The following is a 16,717-nucleotide window of genomic DNA, read 5'->3' on the forward strand; positions in this document are numbered from 1 at the left end:
ATTAAATTCCCAGTGAAATTATATGGTATTAAAATAAAAGAAAAACTTAGGGGAAAAGATAACTCATAGATAAGTATGCTGACGTGGATATTTTATGTTTGGAAATTTCACCTATTTTTCCTATTATAATTTGTTAAATGATTTAAATTCCAAAATTATTATTGGGCTTCGTGTAGAAGTTCCGGCCCGGCCCAAATGAAGCCCATGATTGGGGTGGCAGGAGGTTAGGTGGGCCCGAAGTTTTTAAAATAAATAAATAAAAAAGAAAAAGAAAAACGGTGGTTCCTGGTAATATGATAATCATTAATTAAAAAGAAAAAGAAAAAAGAAAAAAGAATAGTGAATATGGGAAAGAGGTGCGGGCCCAATAAAAAGCCCACGAAATGAAAACGAATAACTGGAATCTCTTCGCCACTTCTCCTTCCATTTCCATTTCTCCTTTCGCCATTTTCATCTTCTAATCCCCTTCTTCAATTCTCTCTCTCTCTCTCTCTGGGTTTTCGCTTCCCGGAGTCGCCCATTTCTCGCCGCCGTTTTTTTTTTCTCCGTCGGTCAAGATGGTGTTGAAAGATGAGTGGTTGAGTGCCGCCATGGCCGATGATAGCGTCGTCGTTGAGTTGCTCGTTCGTCTCAAACAGTCTCAAGCCTCATCTTCGATCAAATCTCCTCTACACGCCGTTATTCCGCCCAGATGGGGTCTCAGGCAACGGCGTTCCAGGATTCTTTCACCTTCTCTTCGATACGATGCCATTGCGCACAAGAATAAGGACTCCTCCTCCACCAGATGCAGCCCCACCACTCCTCTCTCTTGGAGTGGCGAAACCTCCCCCTCCGCTACCGCCGATGGATTCGAAGAGTCCAGCCATCCATCCGAATTCTCCCAATCCTCCAGATCCAAGGTTATTTCTCGATTCTACTCTTTTTTCCACTCAATCTTCATTTTCTGTTATTTTTTCCTCCTCTGGTTTTGGATTAGATACAGAACCTTTGATCTCCGCCTTGGCGGTTTCCTTTTCCACCGGGGTTGACGAATTTCTCCGCCGACGCAGAGTCGCCGCCGACAAACGAGTATTTCTCTCCTCGTGGCCAACTCTTTGACCCTCACGAGATGAATTCCTCGTATTTTCTCATAGACGCATTTCCACCGAGAAAACCCCCACATCTCCCTTTTGGACGATGACTCCCTTTTCCTCTGTTTTTCGTTCTTAATAGCGTCGTTAAGTCAAGGGTAATCTAAGTCTCAGGACGCAACGGAGCCGATAAGCACAGGATAGTTGTGGGGAAAGGGATCAGATCGATGATCTGAGAACGGCGTCAGAGTAATTAGTCTGTGCGCGTATGTCCCACGAACAACCCCCCATAACCAGACGGCCTGGAATGGAACCATCGAGAGAGATGGGTTCTTTAGCCATTATTTGACCCTTTAGGTTCTCAGATCTGAAGGTCAATGATCTTCTTTTTCTTCGTTGTTGGCAGTTCCTCGTTTTTTAAAACCCATTAAATTGAATGAAGAGGCACGCGAAGGGTCACGCGAGCGATGGGCAGTAAGATTCTGAAGAAGAAATTGTGGGTTTAGCTAGATTGATGAACCCCCATGTGGGTTTGATGATGTGGCCTTTACTTACTGGTTTATCAAATTTGAAAAGAAACAATAATAATAAAAGATCCTCTTTTGTTTAAATAATATTCTGAATATTATTGTGGACTTTTGTGTTCTTTCCCTCTGTAGTTTCTGTATAAAGAAACTGATATCTGATGGGTTGTTCTTTTGTGCAGGGCTGTGGTTCAAATGAATTCAGCTGTAGCACTGCCATGGCCAAGAGGTTTAAAAGAAGGAAGGTATAATTCCCATGTTCTGTTCAGTGTTAACAATGACTATACGACCCGAGTCTTTCGATTGAACTCTTGTAACGTTATTTGTTCGAGTCTTTCTGGAATAGCCAAAGCCCGCCGCACATATTGGACTTTCTCTTTTGAGTTTTCCTTCCATGTTTTTAAAACATCTCTGTTACAGATAGAGGAATGCTTTGTTCTCCTCTCCAACCGATGCCGGATCTCACACTTTCATTCAAACTCTTGTGACGTCATTTGTTTGTGTCTTTCATTCCAACTCTTGTATGAGTCTTTCTGTAATGGCCCAAACCCTCTGCAGATATGGTCATTTTTGGGCTTTTCTTTTCAAGTTTCCGCTCAAGGATTTTAAAACACATCTACTAGAGAGAGGTTTTCACACCATTATAAGGAGTGCTTTGTTTTACTCTTGAACCGATGTGGGATCTCACACTTTTATTCAAACTCTTGTAAAGTCGTTTGTTCGAGTCTTTCATTCAAACCCTTGTAATGACATTTGTTGGTTGCATGCTGAACTATGAGTATTTTTCTGAAATATAGCTAAACTTTTTCAGGCATTGGCTGATCTGAGAGTGGAGGAGTCTGTACTTTTGAAGGAAAGGATACATCTTAAAAAGGTGGGTTTGCTGTTGTAACGCCAAGAGGGATCATCATGAATTGTTTTTTGTGTTGTGTGTAATGAAAGTGGATTGGTTGCTTTGAACAGGAGCTGGATAGCCTACATGCGACGTTCAAGGAACAGACAACTAACAACCAGAAGTTGAAGAAAATTAAGGTGATTCTTAAACTTCCCCTCAGAACCCACATGAAATTACTGTTTTAAAATGTTAAGAAATGTGTATGGTCTGTTGCCTCTTCTGAATTTGCACTTTTCTTTATGTTTTTCAGCTCAATCTGCATTCTGATGCATCATCAGATCGTGTTCGGGACGGGTTGAAGCCAGTCGCTTCCAATCAATGGTGCCGAGACGTGGATCCTACACCCGACAACGTTCTTCCTGCAACTTCGCCGATACAAACTGTACCTGGATTGCAGGAGACACAGGAGACAAATTCAATGGAAAGTGGTGGTTTCTTTCTACCAGATCTTAATATGATCCCAGCTGAGGATTGTCTGTAAGCCTTTTTCATCAAGCATGAGCTGAATACATGTTTCAGCTCGTCGACGACGTTACTTCGAGATAAAACGACTTGTCCCGATGCCAAATGAAGACTGATCTGAGTTACAGGAGGCCATTCTTGGAGTTGGAAGTCGATATGAGAATTTCGAAACATGGGACGTCCTTCCTTCATTGAAATTCATTTCGAAAACTGTAGGATCAAACATGTTTGATTCTTTGTAGGTAAAAAAAAGGAAAAGGTAATGAAAACACTTGTTCTATGCTGAAATCTTTACTCTATCAACACAAATCTTATTCTATTTTCATTAAAAGCTATGACCCTTACAGTTTATTAAATTTTTTTTTTTTTTTTTTAAAATATATATATGTTCGGAAAAGCTTTTACCAATTTAATAAAAAGTTTATTATTTTGAGTAATGGTATATTTTTTTAACAAAAAATAAAATTACTTTTTGACTTTTTATCTAACTACTTCCTTTTACCTTTTCCTCTCCTCTCTTTTAATCATAATTTCTTTTAGTTTAAAAGAATATATTTTTTTTCTTTTTCTTTTTTTATCTAAATAAATATTTGAATTATTAGTCAAATTCTATATAAAAAAAATTATTTTTTAATTTTCAAACTTAGTCCTAAATTTATAAAATTACTCCGTTAAAATAAAAAATAAAATAAAAAATAAAAATCCAATTGTTCGAGAAACATAGATTGGGCCGTGGGAGGTGAGATGGGCCCAAAAGTGGATAAGAAACCAAGGATGGGACCGTCCTTAAGTTTGGGAATGGAAAACCGAACCGAACCGAACCAAACCGAATCAAAACTAAAATCTTATCTTATATATATATATACACAGTAAGGTATTTAATATAAAGTTGAAAATGAATAATGAAGGAAATTAATGTGGTATATCTTTAACATCAAATCTTATGAAACATGATATCCAGTTGTAAAACATGATATCAACCCAATTTTTTTTTTTTTTTTTTTTAATCCCCACATTCCTGGCAATCTAATTTTGGTTTAATATATATTTTAATTTAATATATAAAATATCTAACAAAAAGGAGAGGGAACAAAAGGTCAAACTTCAGATAAGATGGACCTCTAATCACATTTATATTAATAATTGGAAGTGTTTGTGGGTGGTCTAAGCTGAAGAAAAAGCCAAAAGCATTCCTATTTCAAATCAAACTACTTCTCTAACCATTTAAGCTCGACCTCGAGCTTCCCGCTAACAGATATTGTCTGCTTATGTATCGCTATCAGCTTTACAATTTTTAAATGTGTCCGTTAGGGAAATGTACCCCTCGTAGTCCAGCATCTTCACTGGCATACTGCCCAATATCTAGCCGATACCATTTGCAACAACCCAAGCCAATCGCTAATAGATATTGTCCGCTTTAGCCCGTTACAAATCACCGTCACCCTCATAGTTGTAAAACACGTTTGTTAGGGAGAGGTTTTCACACCCTTATAAAAAATGTTTCGTTCCCCTCTCTTACCCATGTGGGATCTCATAGGTTTCATATTACCCAATTAGATATCTTCCAACCATAAATTCTCATACTAATAGTGATTTTTATTTTAAATTTATATAATTTAAAATATTAATTACATTAAAATATAAAACTTAAAAAATGAACAAAATATCATGGGTAGAGAAAATTTAAAAAAATTCAAAATTTTAATAATCACATGAAAACGACAAATCATATTTGAAAAATACGTTTATTGTTACTTCTTTTCTTTACACCTAAGTTCTGAAAATGAAAGGAGAAAAAAAAAAACCTTAATTTTATTAATTTTATTATTATTTTAAAAAATAAAATTATAAAATCACTTTTAATTTTGTGANTTTTTTTTTTTTTTTTTTAAAATATATATATGTTCGGAAAAGCTTTTACCAATTTAATAAAAAGTTTATTATTTTGAGTAATGGTATATTTTTTTAACAAAAAATAAAATTACTTTTTGACTTTTTATCTAACTACTTCCTTTTACCTTTTCCTCTCCTCTCTTTTAATCATAATTTCTTTTAGTTTAAAAGAATATATTTTTTTTCTTTTTCTTTTTTTATCTAAATAAATATTTGAATTATTAGTCAAATTCTATATAAAAAAAATTATTTTTTAATTTTCAAACTTAGTCCTAAATTTATAAAATTACTCCGTTAAAATAAAAAATAAAATAAAAAATAAAAATCCAATTGTTCGAGAAACATAGATTGGGCCGTGGGAGGTGAGATGGGCCCAAAAGTGGATAAGAAACCAAGGATGGGACCGTCCTTAAGTTTGGGAATGGAAAACCGAACCGAACCGAACCAAACCGAATCAAAACTAAAATCTTATCTTATATATATATATACACAGTAAGGTATTTAATATAAAGTTGAAAATGAATAATGAAGGAAATTAATGTGGTATATCTTTAACATCAAATCTTATGAAACATGATATCCAGTTGTAAAACATGATATCAACCCAATTTTTTTTTTTTTTTTTTTTAATCCCCACATTCCTGGCAATCTAATTTTGGTTTAATATATATTTTAATTTAATATATAAAATATCTAACAAAAAGGAGAGGGAACAAAAGGTCAAACTTCAGATAAGATGGACCTCTAATCACATTTATATTAATAATTGGAAGTGTTTGTGGGTGGTCTAAGCTGAAGAAAAAGCCAAAAGCATTCCTATTTCAAATCAAACTACTTCTCTAACCATTTAAGCTCGACCTCGAGCTTCCCGCTAACAGATATTGTCTGCTTATGTATCGCTATCAGCTTTACAATTTTTAAATGTGTCCGTTAGGGAAATGTACCCCTCGTAGTCCAGCATCTTCACTGGCATACTGCCCAATATCTAGCCGATACCATTTGCAACAACCCAAGCCAATCGCTAATAGATATTGTCCGCTTTAGCCCGTTACAAATCACCGTCACCCTCATAGTTGTAAAACACGTTTGTTAGGGAGAGGTTTTCACACCCTTATAAAAAATGTTTCGTTCCCCTCTCTTACCCATGTGGGATCTCATAGGTTTCATATTACCCAATTAGATATCTTCCAACCATAAATTCTCATACTAATAGTGATTTTTATTTTAAATTTATATAATTTAAAATATTAATTACATTAAAATATAAAACTTAAAAAATGAACAAAATATCATGGGTAGAGAAAATTTAAAAAAATTCAAAATTTTAATAATCACATGAAAACGACAAATCATATTTGAAAAATACGTTTATTGTTACTTCTTTTCTTTACACCTAAGTTCTGAAAATGAAAGGAGAAAAAAAAAAACCTTAATTTTATTAATTTTATTATTATTTTAAAAAATAAAATTATAAAATCACTTTTAATTTTGTGATTAATTGATTATTGACCTAAATAAATGTAGACTTGAAATTTAAAAAGAACAAATTATAGAAAATTATTATTATTATTTTTATCCTAATAAAGAAAAAAACAAAAGAGGCAAATAATTGAAATTCAATGAAAATCCGTAGTGGTAGATGATTGGGTGGGTTGGCAGGTAGTCCACTATTGACTCCACACCCCACAATACCAAAATAATTATTAAAAAAAACACAATATTTCATATTTTTTTATTCTAATTTTAATAATAACTTATAGATATTGATAATACCTTAATTACCAAACTTACAATTTTACTTTCCAAAAATATTTAATTTAGGAACTGACGTAAGTTTGACAATGACCCATTGCAAGTTACTTATAAGATCTTAGATTGGTTGAAGAGGAGAACGAAACATTATGTGATGTTCATAGAGATTAAGGAAATTATGAGCTGTAATAGGAATAGTATCCGCTAGCGATAGCATTAGGCTGTTATAGTTGATACCAGAGCTAGGCATTGAGTAGTGTGTTAGCGAGGACTCTCTCAAGTTGGTGAATTATGAAATCTCATGTTGGTCGAAAAGAAATGAATGATTCCTTATAAGGGAGTGAGAATGTAACAGCCCAAGCCCACTGCTACTAGATATTGTCCTCTTTCGGGTTATCCTTTCGAGCTTGCCCTCAAGTTTCACACCCTTATAAAGAATGATTTGTTCCCTTCTCCAATTGATGTGAGATCTCACAATCCACTCCCTCCGGGTCCTAGCGTCCTTGTTGACACACGTTTCTCTCTCCAATCGACGTAAGATCTCATAATCCACCCCCTTTAGGGTCCAGCGTTCTTGCTAGGACAACTCCCAATGTCTAGCTCTAATACCATTTGAAATGACCCAAGTCTACTGCTAGCATATATTGTTCTCTTTGGGTTTTCCCTTTCGGGTTTTCTCTTTAGGTTTTTAAAACGTGTCTTCTAATAAGGGGTTTTCACACCGGTATAAAGAATGTTTCGTTCCTCCTTCTAACCGACGTGGGCCTAGAATTTGAGAGTGTACAATCTCTCACTAGCATATGATAATATCTACTAACGGTAGACTTGAGCTGACTATCACTTACCTCATAACTTTACGTTAAAGACAACGAAGTGATCAACCGGGAAAAAGGGTGAGCATTGGATAAAGAGATTAGTCCTTTGTTTCATGGGGAGTAGGTTTTGTTTTATGATATCAGAGTTTGAACCACAGACAAACTCAATCGTTGACAATTTAAAAAACACTTTAATCCAACCAATAAAATTGTAACATTTTAGTATTAAAACTAAACTAGCCGACACCCTTCGCTTACTTTCACCTAACAACTCAATAATTAATTTCCTCTTATTTCTTACAATCATTTATGATTACTTATTTAAATAATAATTTAAACAATTAATAAATAAATATAATGAATTAAGTAAAAAAATTGTAAGGTTTATGGGCAAATTTTTAGGTGATGCGGATGTTACGTGGCAGTGGCAGAGATAAGAGGATTCCTACCAATCTCCGCCCTTACAAAGCAAGGTGGAACCAAACTGCCTTCTCACAATAAGCAGTTTTCCGGGCTGTTTTCATCGTCTGAAAACCGCTTTACCTCTCCTTCTCCGTTCTTAAGGACTCGTTTGTACAGTATATCTCTTCAGCTTTCTCTGTCTCCTGCTTCCCCCCACTATGGCTGTATAATTTTTTACTACTTGGAAGTGACGGAATCTGCTTCTTCACCGGCGGTGGTATTTATGGCTTTTCGCAACCAACTCTCTCAGGACCTTCCTCTTCATTATGAGAACCAGTCTCAACCGGAACGGCCGCTTTCTGATAACACGCTGCGCTCGATTTTGTCTGATCAACTGGCTGACCATTCTCCGGCCGATGATGGTTCTAAGCCTGAACATCCGCTTCAGAGCACTCCGAATTGGCTGAATAGTGCGCTACTTCGGAATCAAGCACCTCATTCTCACTTTTCTGATGAGACCACGGCGACCGCTGCGGATAACGTTGACACCGACTTCCTTAATCTTCATACGACTGCTGCCAATTCTGCTGTCTCTCATCCGTCGGGTCAATGGCTCTCCCGCGCGATCCTCCATCGCGATCATAGCGATGTTTTAGATGAAGTCGCCGATGCTGCCGATGCTATGATTGGTGCTACCACTTTGTCGCGCGAATCGGATGATTTGAAGAATAACAGCAGCGGCGGGGATGGGGAGGGTGTGAATAACAGCGACGATGTGGCGGTTGAGAGCGATGGTAATGAAGGTGCGTATGGTGGAGATGCGGCGACGAATTGGCAGAATGCGCGGTTTAAGGCGGAAATTCTGGCGCATCCTCTTTACGAGCAGCTACTCTCTGCTCACGTCGCCTGCCTCCGGATCGCAACGCCAGTGGACCAGTTGCCGAGAGTAGATTCTCAGCTTGCTCGGTCTCAGAATGTGGCGGCGAAATACTCGTCGTTTGGTCACCGTTCTCAGCCCATAGCCGGCAATGGAAAAGAGCTTGATCAGTTCATGGTACGTTTCTTCTTTTTTGATGGATCGTTTCATACAGTGGACGATGGAGGCCGTATTGTTCTCTGCGTTGGAGAAAGATTATGAAATTGATTCTCTGTCTGCACTTTGTTCGTATCTTCATTTCTTTATTTTTTCCACTTCGGAGATTCAGGACGTTTTGGACATTCGAGAAGGACATTCTTCTTGGAGAATTTAGTATATCTAGAGGCATCGTCTTGCCAGGAATAAGCGCGGTCTGAGTATCAGCCGCTCCCCCACTCTTCTCTTTCGCTTCATTGAGTTATCGGCTTTTGCCTTTTGAATCCAATTTCTGGATTACTGCTTTCGAATTATTGATTACCAGATGTTTGTGATCGATCTCTTCTGGTGATTTCAAGCTCTGAGATCGGGCGAATCAGTAACCCCTTACGATTTCAAGCTCTGCCATCATCATTTTCTAGTAAACTTATGCACTTTATATCCAGTTTCTTGAAGCAATTCACTCATTTTAGTGTTCTTCTTCTGGATTCCATTTCAAATCTCAAACAAGAACATGTTTGGCTTCTCAACATTCCTCCATGATATAATTTATTTCCTGCAAGATAATGTGTGTAGCATGGCACTGTCAAAATTGACATGAATAATTTGAGGTGCTGCAGGAATTTATCTGTTGCTACTGGCACATTGCAGATGTTTAGTGCTGACAAATTAATTTCTCACTGTTTTTCATCTATCTATGCTGCAGACGCATTATGTTCTATTACTTTGCTCTTTTAAAGAACAACTCCAGCAACATGTTCGTGTTCATGCCATGGAAGCAGTGTATGCCTGCTGGGAAATTGAACAATCTTTGCAAAGCTTGACAGGTATCTTCAAACAAGAAAGAGAGAATAAAGAATTGAGAAAGACTGTTCAATGTGTTGTATGCTTATTGGCTAGTCTATTTAGCAGTTACTTTTGTAAAAATTTCCGTGATAACCTACATTAGTTGAGCAGGATGACGAAGCATTCTTTATAAGGATATGGAAACCTCTCCCTAGCAGACGTGTTTTAAAATCTGAGGAAAAACCCCAAAGAAAAATCCCAAAAAGGACAATATCTAATATCGGTGGGCTTGAGCTCGAACTGTTATTCTAATATTTAATATTTCTTCTGTGCAATGCTTGTACTTTGACACCTATAGATGCTTTACAGGTATACATAAGGACATCTTAAGCAGTACTAAGAAGTTCTTTGAATGATGCAAATTGGAAAACTTCACTGCCATATATCCTATGAGACTATAAGCAACATTGACTCATAAATTAGACAGGAGGGAAATTGATAGAAGTCAATTTGATTGTTTATGTTAGCATCTGAATTTCTCTATGATTTTGATCCAATTTAGTGTGCCTGTGATCATGTGTGATTCAGTTTGTCTGTGTACACCTAATGACTATGTTTATTTTTATTTGGATCCAATGATTGGTGGTAATAAAAGGTATAATGATTTTTTGCATTTTCCTGTTCTAGGTGTTTCACCAGGTGAAGGTACTGGTGCTACAATGTCTGATGATGACGAAGACCAGATAGATAGCGATGCTAATTTGTTTGATGGAAGTTTTGAGGGTCATGATGCTATGGGATTTGGTCCTCTTATCCCAACCGATAGTGAGAGATCCCTTATGGAAAGGGTGAGGCACGAATTGAAGCATGAACTAAAGAATGTGAGGCCTCTCTCTCTCACTTTTTTGTTCGTGAACCTTCATGGTTGTTTCATTTTGGTCCGTAAACTTTCAAACTGTCTTTCTTCGTCCTTCATTCTGTATTAACTGTTAACATAAACTTATAGGTTAGGACAAACATTGGGTAAGAGAAGAAATTAGATAGAAAAATAACATGATAACGACTAAAATGGTTGTTTTGAAAATGTTTAGAGACGGAAATGAAACGAGTACGAAGGATCAAAATAGACCTTGTGAAAGATTATAGACTGAAATATAACGAACACGAGTTTAGGGGCCAAAATAGAATCAAAATATGGCAGCTTAGACTAACAAAAATGGTAGCTTTGCTTTTAGCAGGGATACAAAGAGAAAATTTTAGATATCAGGGAGGAGATTTTGCGAAAAAGGAGAGCAGGTAAGCTTCCTGGTGACACCACGTCCGTCTTGAAAGCTTGGTGGCAATCACATTCAAATTGGCCATATCCAACTGTGAGTATGCTGGTTATAGATTTTCTTCCTTTCAATATGTACCATTTGAAAGGATGACTTTTCCATTTTTAAGCACTCGAAAAGTCATTCCAAAAGGCATTTCCAGAAGAAGCACAAGCTCGAGACACTAAACCAGCAATATGTTACTTGCCTTTATGGATTGCTTTTTGACAGTCCTTAAATGGATCCCTAATCTGAAAATAACCCACTTTTTAGGAGGAAGATAAAGCAAAGTTGGTTCAAGAAACTGGGCTGCAACTGAAGCAGATAAACAACTGGTTTATTAACCAGAGGAAGAGGAATTGGCACACGAATCCTTCAACCTCAACAACCTTGAAGACTAAACGCAAAAGGTATGGCTACTGAACGAAATGCTACTCCAAAACTTGTGCCCCTGCCATTGTTCTAACCTGATTTGAAAAGAAGTAATGCAGGTGAGGCAACAGGCAACAACCATCCATAGCTCCACGAAAGAAAAGAGAAAACAATCGTCTGTTTTGGGGTGAGGCCATTATTTATATGCTGAAAGGAATGTGAATTAGTGAGATGATAAAGAATTTTCTAGGCGAGGAATAGATGTATAGTGTAATAAGCTTTGTATGATTGCTTCCCTTATAGTCATACTACCGATTAAGCTTAGATTCAAGATTGATTTGATTTCAAGTTGTAGTTAGTTATGGTAAAAAAATATAGCTTTTACAATACATATCTTCCTACTAAATCTAGTTAGCTTTAAAGGCTTAAGCTAATGAAATATGGAATGGGATAATTTTATCACATGAAAAATGTTGGTTTATATTTATATAGTCGGAGCAATCCATGTGCTCCTCGACTGCAAATTATTGACTAGTTTGTCACCATGTAGTATTTAAATATTATATTGTTATTTAGATTCTCAATTTTGTGTTCATACTCATATGCCTTACATCTTGCAGCCCCACCGTAGAGATTTTAAAGTTTGGGCTTTTCCTTTTAGACTTTGGATCAAGTTTTTGATAGAGAGGGTTTCACAACATTATAAAAATGTTTGGTTTCTCTCTCCAACCGAGGTCCTAGCGACCAGTGTGGTATCTTACAATCCACCCCCTTCGAGGCCATTAACGGTGTGGGATCTCACAATCCACTCCATTCGGGGCTAGCGACCGGTGTGGGGTCTCACAATCCACCTCCTTCGGACCCAGGGACTGGTGTGGGGTCTCACAATCCACCCCCTTTGAGGCTAGCGACCGGAATCCCACAATTCACCCTTTTCGGGGCTAGGGACTGGCGTGGGATTTCACAATCCACCCCCTTCGGGGCCAGGATCTAGTGTGGGATCTCACAATCCACCCCCTTCAGGGCCAGGGTCTCGTGTGGGATCTCACAATCCACCCCCTTCGGGGCCAGGGACTGGTGTGGGATCTCATTAATCTTCACAATCCACCCCCTTCGAGGCTAGGGACTGGTGTGGGATCTCACTAATCTTCACAATCCACCCCCTTCGAGGCCAGGGGCTAGTGTGGGATCTCACAATCTTCACAATCCACCCCTTCGGGGCCACGGACTATGTGAGATCTCACGATCCACCCATTCAAGCTTTAACATTCTTGTTAACACTCATTCTCTCTCCAACATAGATCTCACATTTTTTGCTCAATAATTAACATTAATACTAATGTGTAGAGAATTTTTTGCACCCCTTATAAAATTGTCCATATCTCAAAAGGTAAACATTCTAATATTCAACTAAGAATGATCACGTGTAATCTAAGCTAACACGCCAGGGTGTAATATTTGTATCATATGAATTATAGCCTTGGCATTAGTTACAATTTGTGTCATTTCTTGTAATCTAAAATCAATGTCATTTTTTCCTTCTAAATATTTATTAATTTATCAAAATTCATTGAACATAAATCTTAATTTGAATGGATTTCTCAGAGAAACGAAGAGAATAAACGCAATCAAATATTTAATTATTTTTCAAAAAACAATAAAAGCAATGTACAAAAAGTATGACATTGGGAAGAAATGAAGAACAGATCGAAAGTATCGAACCGTACACGCATCTCATCATATTTGGCTTGTGTTCATTCCAGTTCCCAATCCGATCGGAGAGGCAAACGGCTGCCGGAATCCATGGCGTCCACCTCCGCCTTCTTCTTATTCTCCGATCCCTTCGTCAAAAGTCAGAGCGTAACTCCTCGGATCGTACTGAAACCTCACACTCCGTCTCTTGTTAACTATGACATTGGGAAGAAATGAAGAACAGATCGAAAGTATCGAACCGGACACGCACCTCATCATATTTGGCTTGTGTTCATTCCAGTTCCCAATCCGATCGGAGAGGCAAACGGCTGCCGGAATCCATGGCGTCCACCTCTGCCTTCTTCTTCTCCGATCCCTTCGTCAAAAGTCAGAGCGTAACTCCTCGGATCGTACTGAAACCTCACACTCCGTCTCTTGTTAACTATGACATTGGGAAGAAATGAAGAACAGATCGAAAGTATCGAACCGTACACGCATCTCATCATATTTGGCTTGTGTTCATTCCAGTTCCCAATCCGATCGGAGAGGCAAACGGCTGCCGGAATCCATGGCGTCCACCTCTGCCTTCTTCTTCTCCGATCCCTTCGTCAAAATTCAGAGCGTAACTCCTCGGATCGTACTGAAACCTCACACTCCGTCTCTTGTTAACTATTCCATTAATGAAGCTTCTCCACTTCCGCCCTGCCATAGCTTTTATAATGTCCTTGAATCTCTTCACCTTCTTCATCATCCAACTCTGCTTCACTTCTTCGTTCTCCCGAAGCAGTAGATATTGGCATCGAACACTGCTGCTTCGAGACAGTCTCGATCCGAATCCGAAGAAACATCCACAGGCGGAATACGAAACTCCAACTTCATCAAGATCAAGATCACGATCATTCCCCTCCTCGATCCGATCAGGCGCTCTGATCTCCTCCGATCGCAAGATTTCATCATCGATAGTCGAAGAAGAAGCCATTCTCGAACAAATCGATCGATTAAGAGAGAAATAGATCATAAAATTTAATCTCAGCGGCCATTGAAGAAGAAGCAAAGATGCAAATCAAATATAATGTACTCGTCTTTCTCGGATGGAATCCGAAACGAAAGGCTCCAAAAATCTCGAGTGACAGCTCTGCACATCAGGCATTTGAAAACAACCAATGAGCATTCGCCACGCATCCTACGATTTCAGTGCGGGTTTTCTTCCCATCGAACCCTAGTGGGGTCCACGTGTCATAAACCCCACAGCTATTGATTAGGTGGTCCCTATTGATTGACGGTCTGATTGCCGCAGATAAGCTTTTTGTTCCCCGTCCTTTCGTACGCCGCGATGTAGAGGAAATTTATACTTGTTTTTTAAATTTTTAAATACTATATTTATTTATTGGTTGCAAGCATTTAATAACTATATGAAATTCATAAAATGAAATAATACATTACAAAATAACATGTAAAATACTATATGGTAGATTATTAATAATATCATAATGTTTCTGGGCCGAATATTTATTATTTGAAAATATTATCGCTTGCGTGTTACGATTCATGCAATAACCCAAATTAAAACCCGTCTTCCCGGGACCACTCTCTTGCCATCTATACAAATATTATTGTTTTTTCTCTTATTTAACTATCTTTATTTACATATAAAACAAAACAAACAAAAAAAAAAGTTTAATTTTTTGTATTCACATTATAATATTCATGATACTATATGACACAACATTTTCAACATGAATTTTCATTTTAATTATATTATAATATTATTATATATAAAATATTAAATTTAATAATGATATTATATACTATTTATATAGCCCAACTAAGCAATATATATATATATAAGTTAGGCCTTGGTTAATTAAATCATAAACTTGCCACCGACTTTAACGGTATCTCGTCCAATCATAACTACCACACATCATCATATTTCTTGCACTTTAAGAAATTAACCCACTTTTCTATATATGTTATTTATTTACTTATTTCTCATTTTAATTTATTTAATTAAATTATAAGTTTTATATCAGGTTATGATCGTTGTAACTATTTTACGACAAATTCAATTATTTATAATAATTAAAAATTTTATGTTAAAAAATTTGGTTAAAGCCAAATGAATACTCGATAAAATAAAACAATAAATTTATAAACAAAAATTAAACGACATAGTTCAATCGATTAAAAAAAATACTTAAAATGCTTTAATTACTTCGTGAGGATTATAATTTTGATTGGAATTGGAACTTTAAAAATATTAAGAGTAAAGTTGAAGCTAACCCCACAAGAGAATTATATTTGATTTAATTTAGTAGAAAAAGAAAAAAGGAATAATAATAATTAAAAAAAAAGTGTTTAGAAGGGTGGATATTTATAATTTTATATACAATTAAAAAAGGGGACAACGAATATTGACGTCATTGTTGGCGTCACCACGACATTGACTCTTTTACCCTTGCTTTAATTTGCATAATTTCTTAATCTGAGTAAACTTTTTAAAAATAATATATATTTCATATTTTGAAAATGAAATTATTTCATTTGGTGACGTGTATTTATATTAAACAAATTACTAAATTATATCATAATAATAATAATAACATAATTTATAAAGTTAATTAAATAAATGCTAACTTTAGTTTGGAATATGAAAAGAAAATGCAATGGATAATATTTATATGCATTTTTTTTATTATTATTATTCATTCGGTGGGTAAAAGAATAAAGAAAAAAGATAACATAAAGTTTGTCAAAACGACGTCATTTTGTTTTCAGACTAAAATGTTTGCTTTTCTAAAAAGGGTAAAGAAAATAAAAAAAAAATTACTTTATATGTTCTTACTCGATAATAATTTAAAATAAATAATTATTTGAAAAGAATTAGTAAAACAATGACTTAATTCTATATAAATTTGATATTTAATGTTTCAAAATTTTTAAAAAATGGTTTGATTAGAGATATCCATAAGCAAACAAAATAGTATTTTCGAAAAAATCTTGACAAAGATTATGTTCCCACGAGAAAAATCTTATCATCTTTTTAAAAGTATTTATTTTAAATAATATGTTAATCGATAAAAACAAATTTATATTCAAAATATAAAAATTATAATAAATTCAGTGTTAGTAAATATTATATGTTTGTCAGAGAAGATATTGAATCCTTAAAGGAAGAGTAGATTGTGAGATCGCACAAGAGTTGGAGGAGAGAACGAAACATTCTTTATAAGGGTATAGAAACTTCTCCCTAGTAGATGCGTTTTAAAATCGTGAGACTGACGGTGATGCGCAATGGGTCAAAACAGACAATATTTACTAAGGGTGGGTTTAGGTTATTACAAATGGTGTCAAGGTCAGTCACGTGGTGCACCCTCAAGGGAAGTGGATTGTGTGATCTCGCATCGATGGAAGAGAGTAATGAAGCGTTCTTTATAAGAATGTGGAAATCTCTCTTTAAAAGCCTTGAGACTGACCACGCGGATTAAACACAGACAATATTTACTAACAGTAGATTGATATATCTAATTTGAGTTCGGAATCAAGTAATATACATGAAAACGTTATTCAATTATGCTACCATATGTAAATGTTTCATAATAACAGTTCGAATATATATATATATATATATATATATATATATATATATATATATATATATATATATAT

The 16,717-nt window shown here is 35.9% G+C and overlaps 2 protein-coding genes across 6 annotated transcripts; both read left to right on the forward strand.

Moving 5' to 3' along the window:
* Positions 1–392: 392 nt before the first annotated feature.
* LOC111806097 lies at positions 393–3,282 on the forward strand. Its single transcript, XM_023691453.1, has 5 exons — positions 393–899; positions 1,777–1,839; positions 2,406–2,468; positions 2,558–2,626; positions 2,740–3,282. The coding sequence occupies exons 1-5, from the start codon at positions 558–560 to the stop codon at positions 2,968–2,970; spliced, it is 768 nt and encodes a 255-aa protein (XP_023547221.1). The 5' UTR covers positions 393–557; the 3' UTR covers positions 2,971–3,282.
* A 4,513-nt stretch (positions 3,283–7,795) lies between these two features.
* LOC111805824 (homeobox protein knotted-1-like 3) lies at positions 7,796–11,818 on the forward strand. 5 transcript variants are annotated; one of them, XM_023691059.1, is made up of 6 exons: positions 7,796–8,867; positions 9,592–9,712; positions 10,359–10,552; positions 10,907–11,041; positions 11,258–11,394; positions 11,465–11,818. In XM_023691059.1, exons 1-6 carry the CDS (start codon positions 8,097–8,099, stop codon positions 11,502–11,504), a joined length of 1,398 nt encoding a protein of 465 aa, XP_023546827.1. In that variant the 5' UTR covers positions 7,796–8,096; the 3' UTR covers positions 11,505–11,818. The 5 variants fall into 5 exon arrangements, with proteins under 5 accessions (XP_023546827.1, XP_023546829.1, XP_023546831.1 ...); XM_023691061.1 differs by having other exon boundaries at positions 11,468–11,818; XM_023691063.1 differs by having other exon boundaries at positions 11,476–11,818.
* The last annotated feature ends 4,899 nt before the right edge of the window (positions 11,819–16,717 follow it).

This window comes from Cucurbita pepo, chromosome LG11 (assembly GCF_002806865.2).
Source record: "Cucurbita pepo subsp. pepo cultivar mu-cu-16 chromosome LG11, ASM280686v2, whole genome shotgun sequence".
NCBI lineage: Eukaryota > Viridiplantae > Streptophyta > Magnoliopsida > Cucurbitales > Cucurbitaceae > Cucurbita > Cucurbita pepo.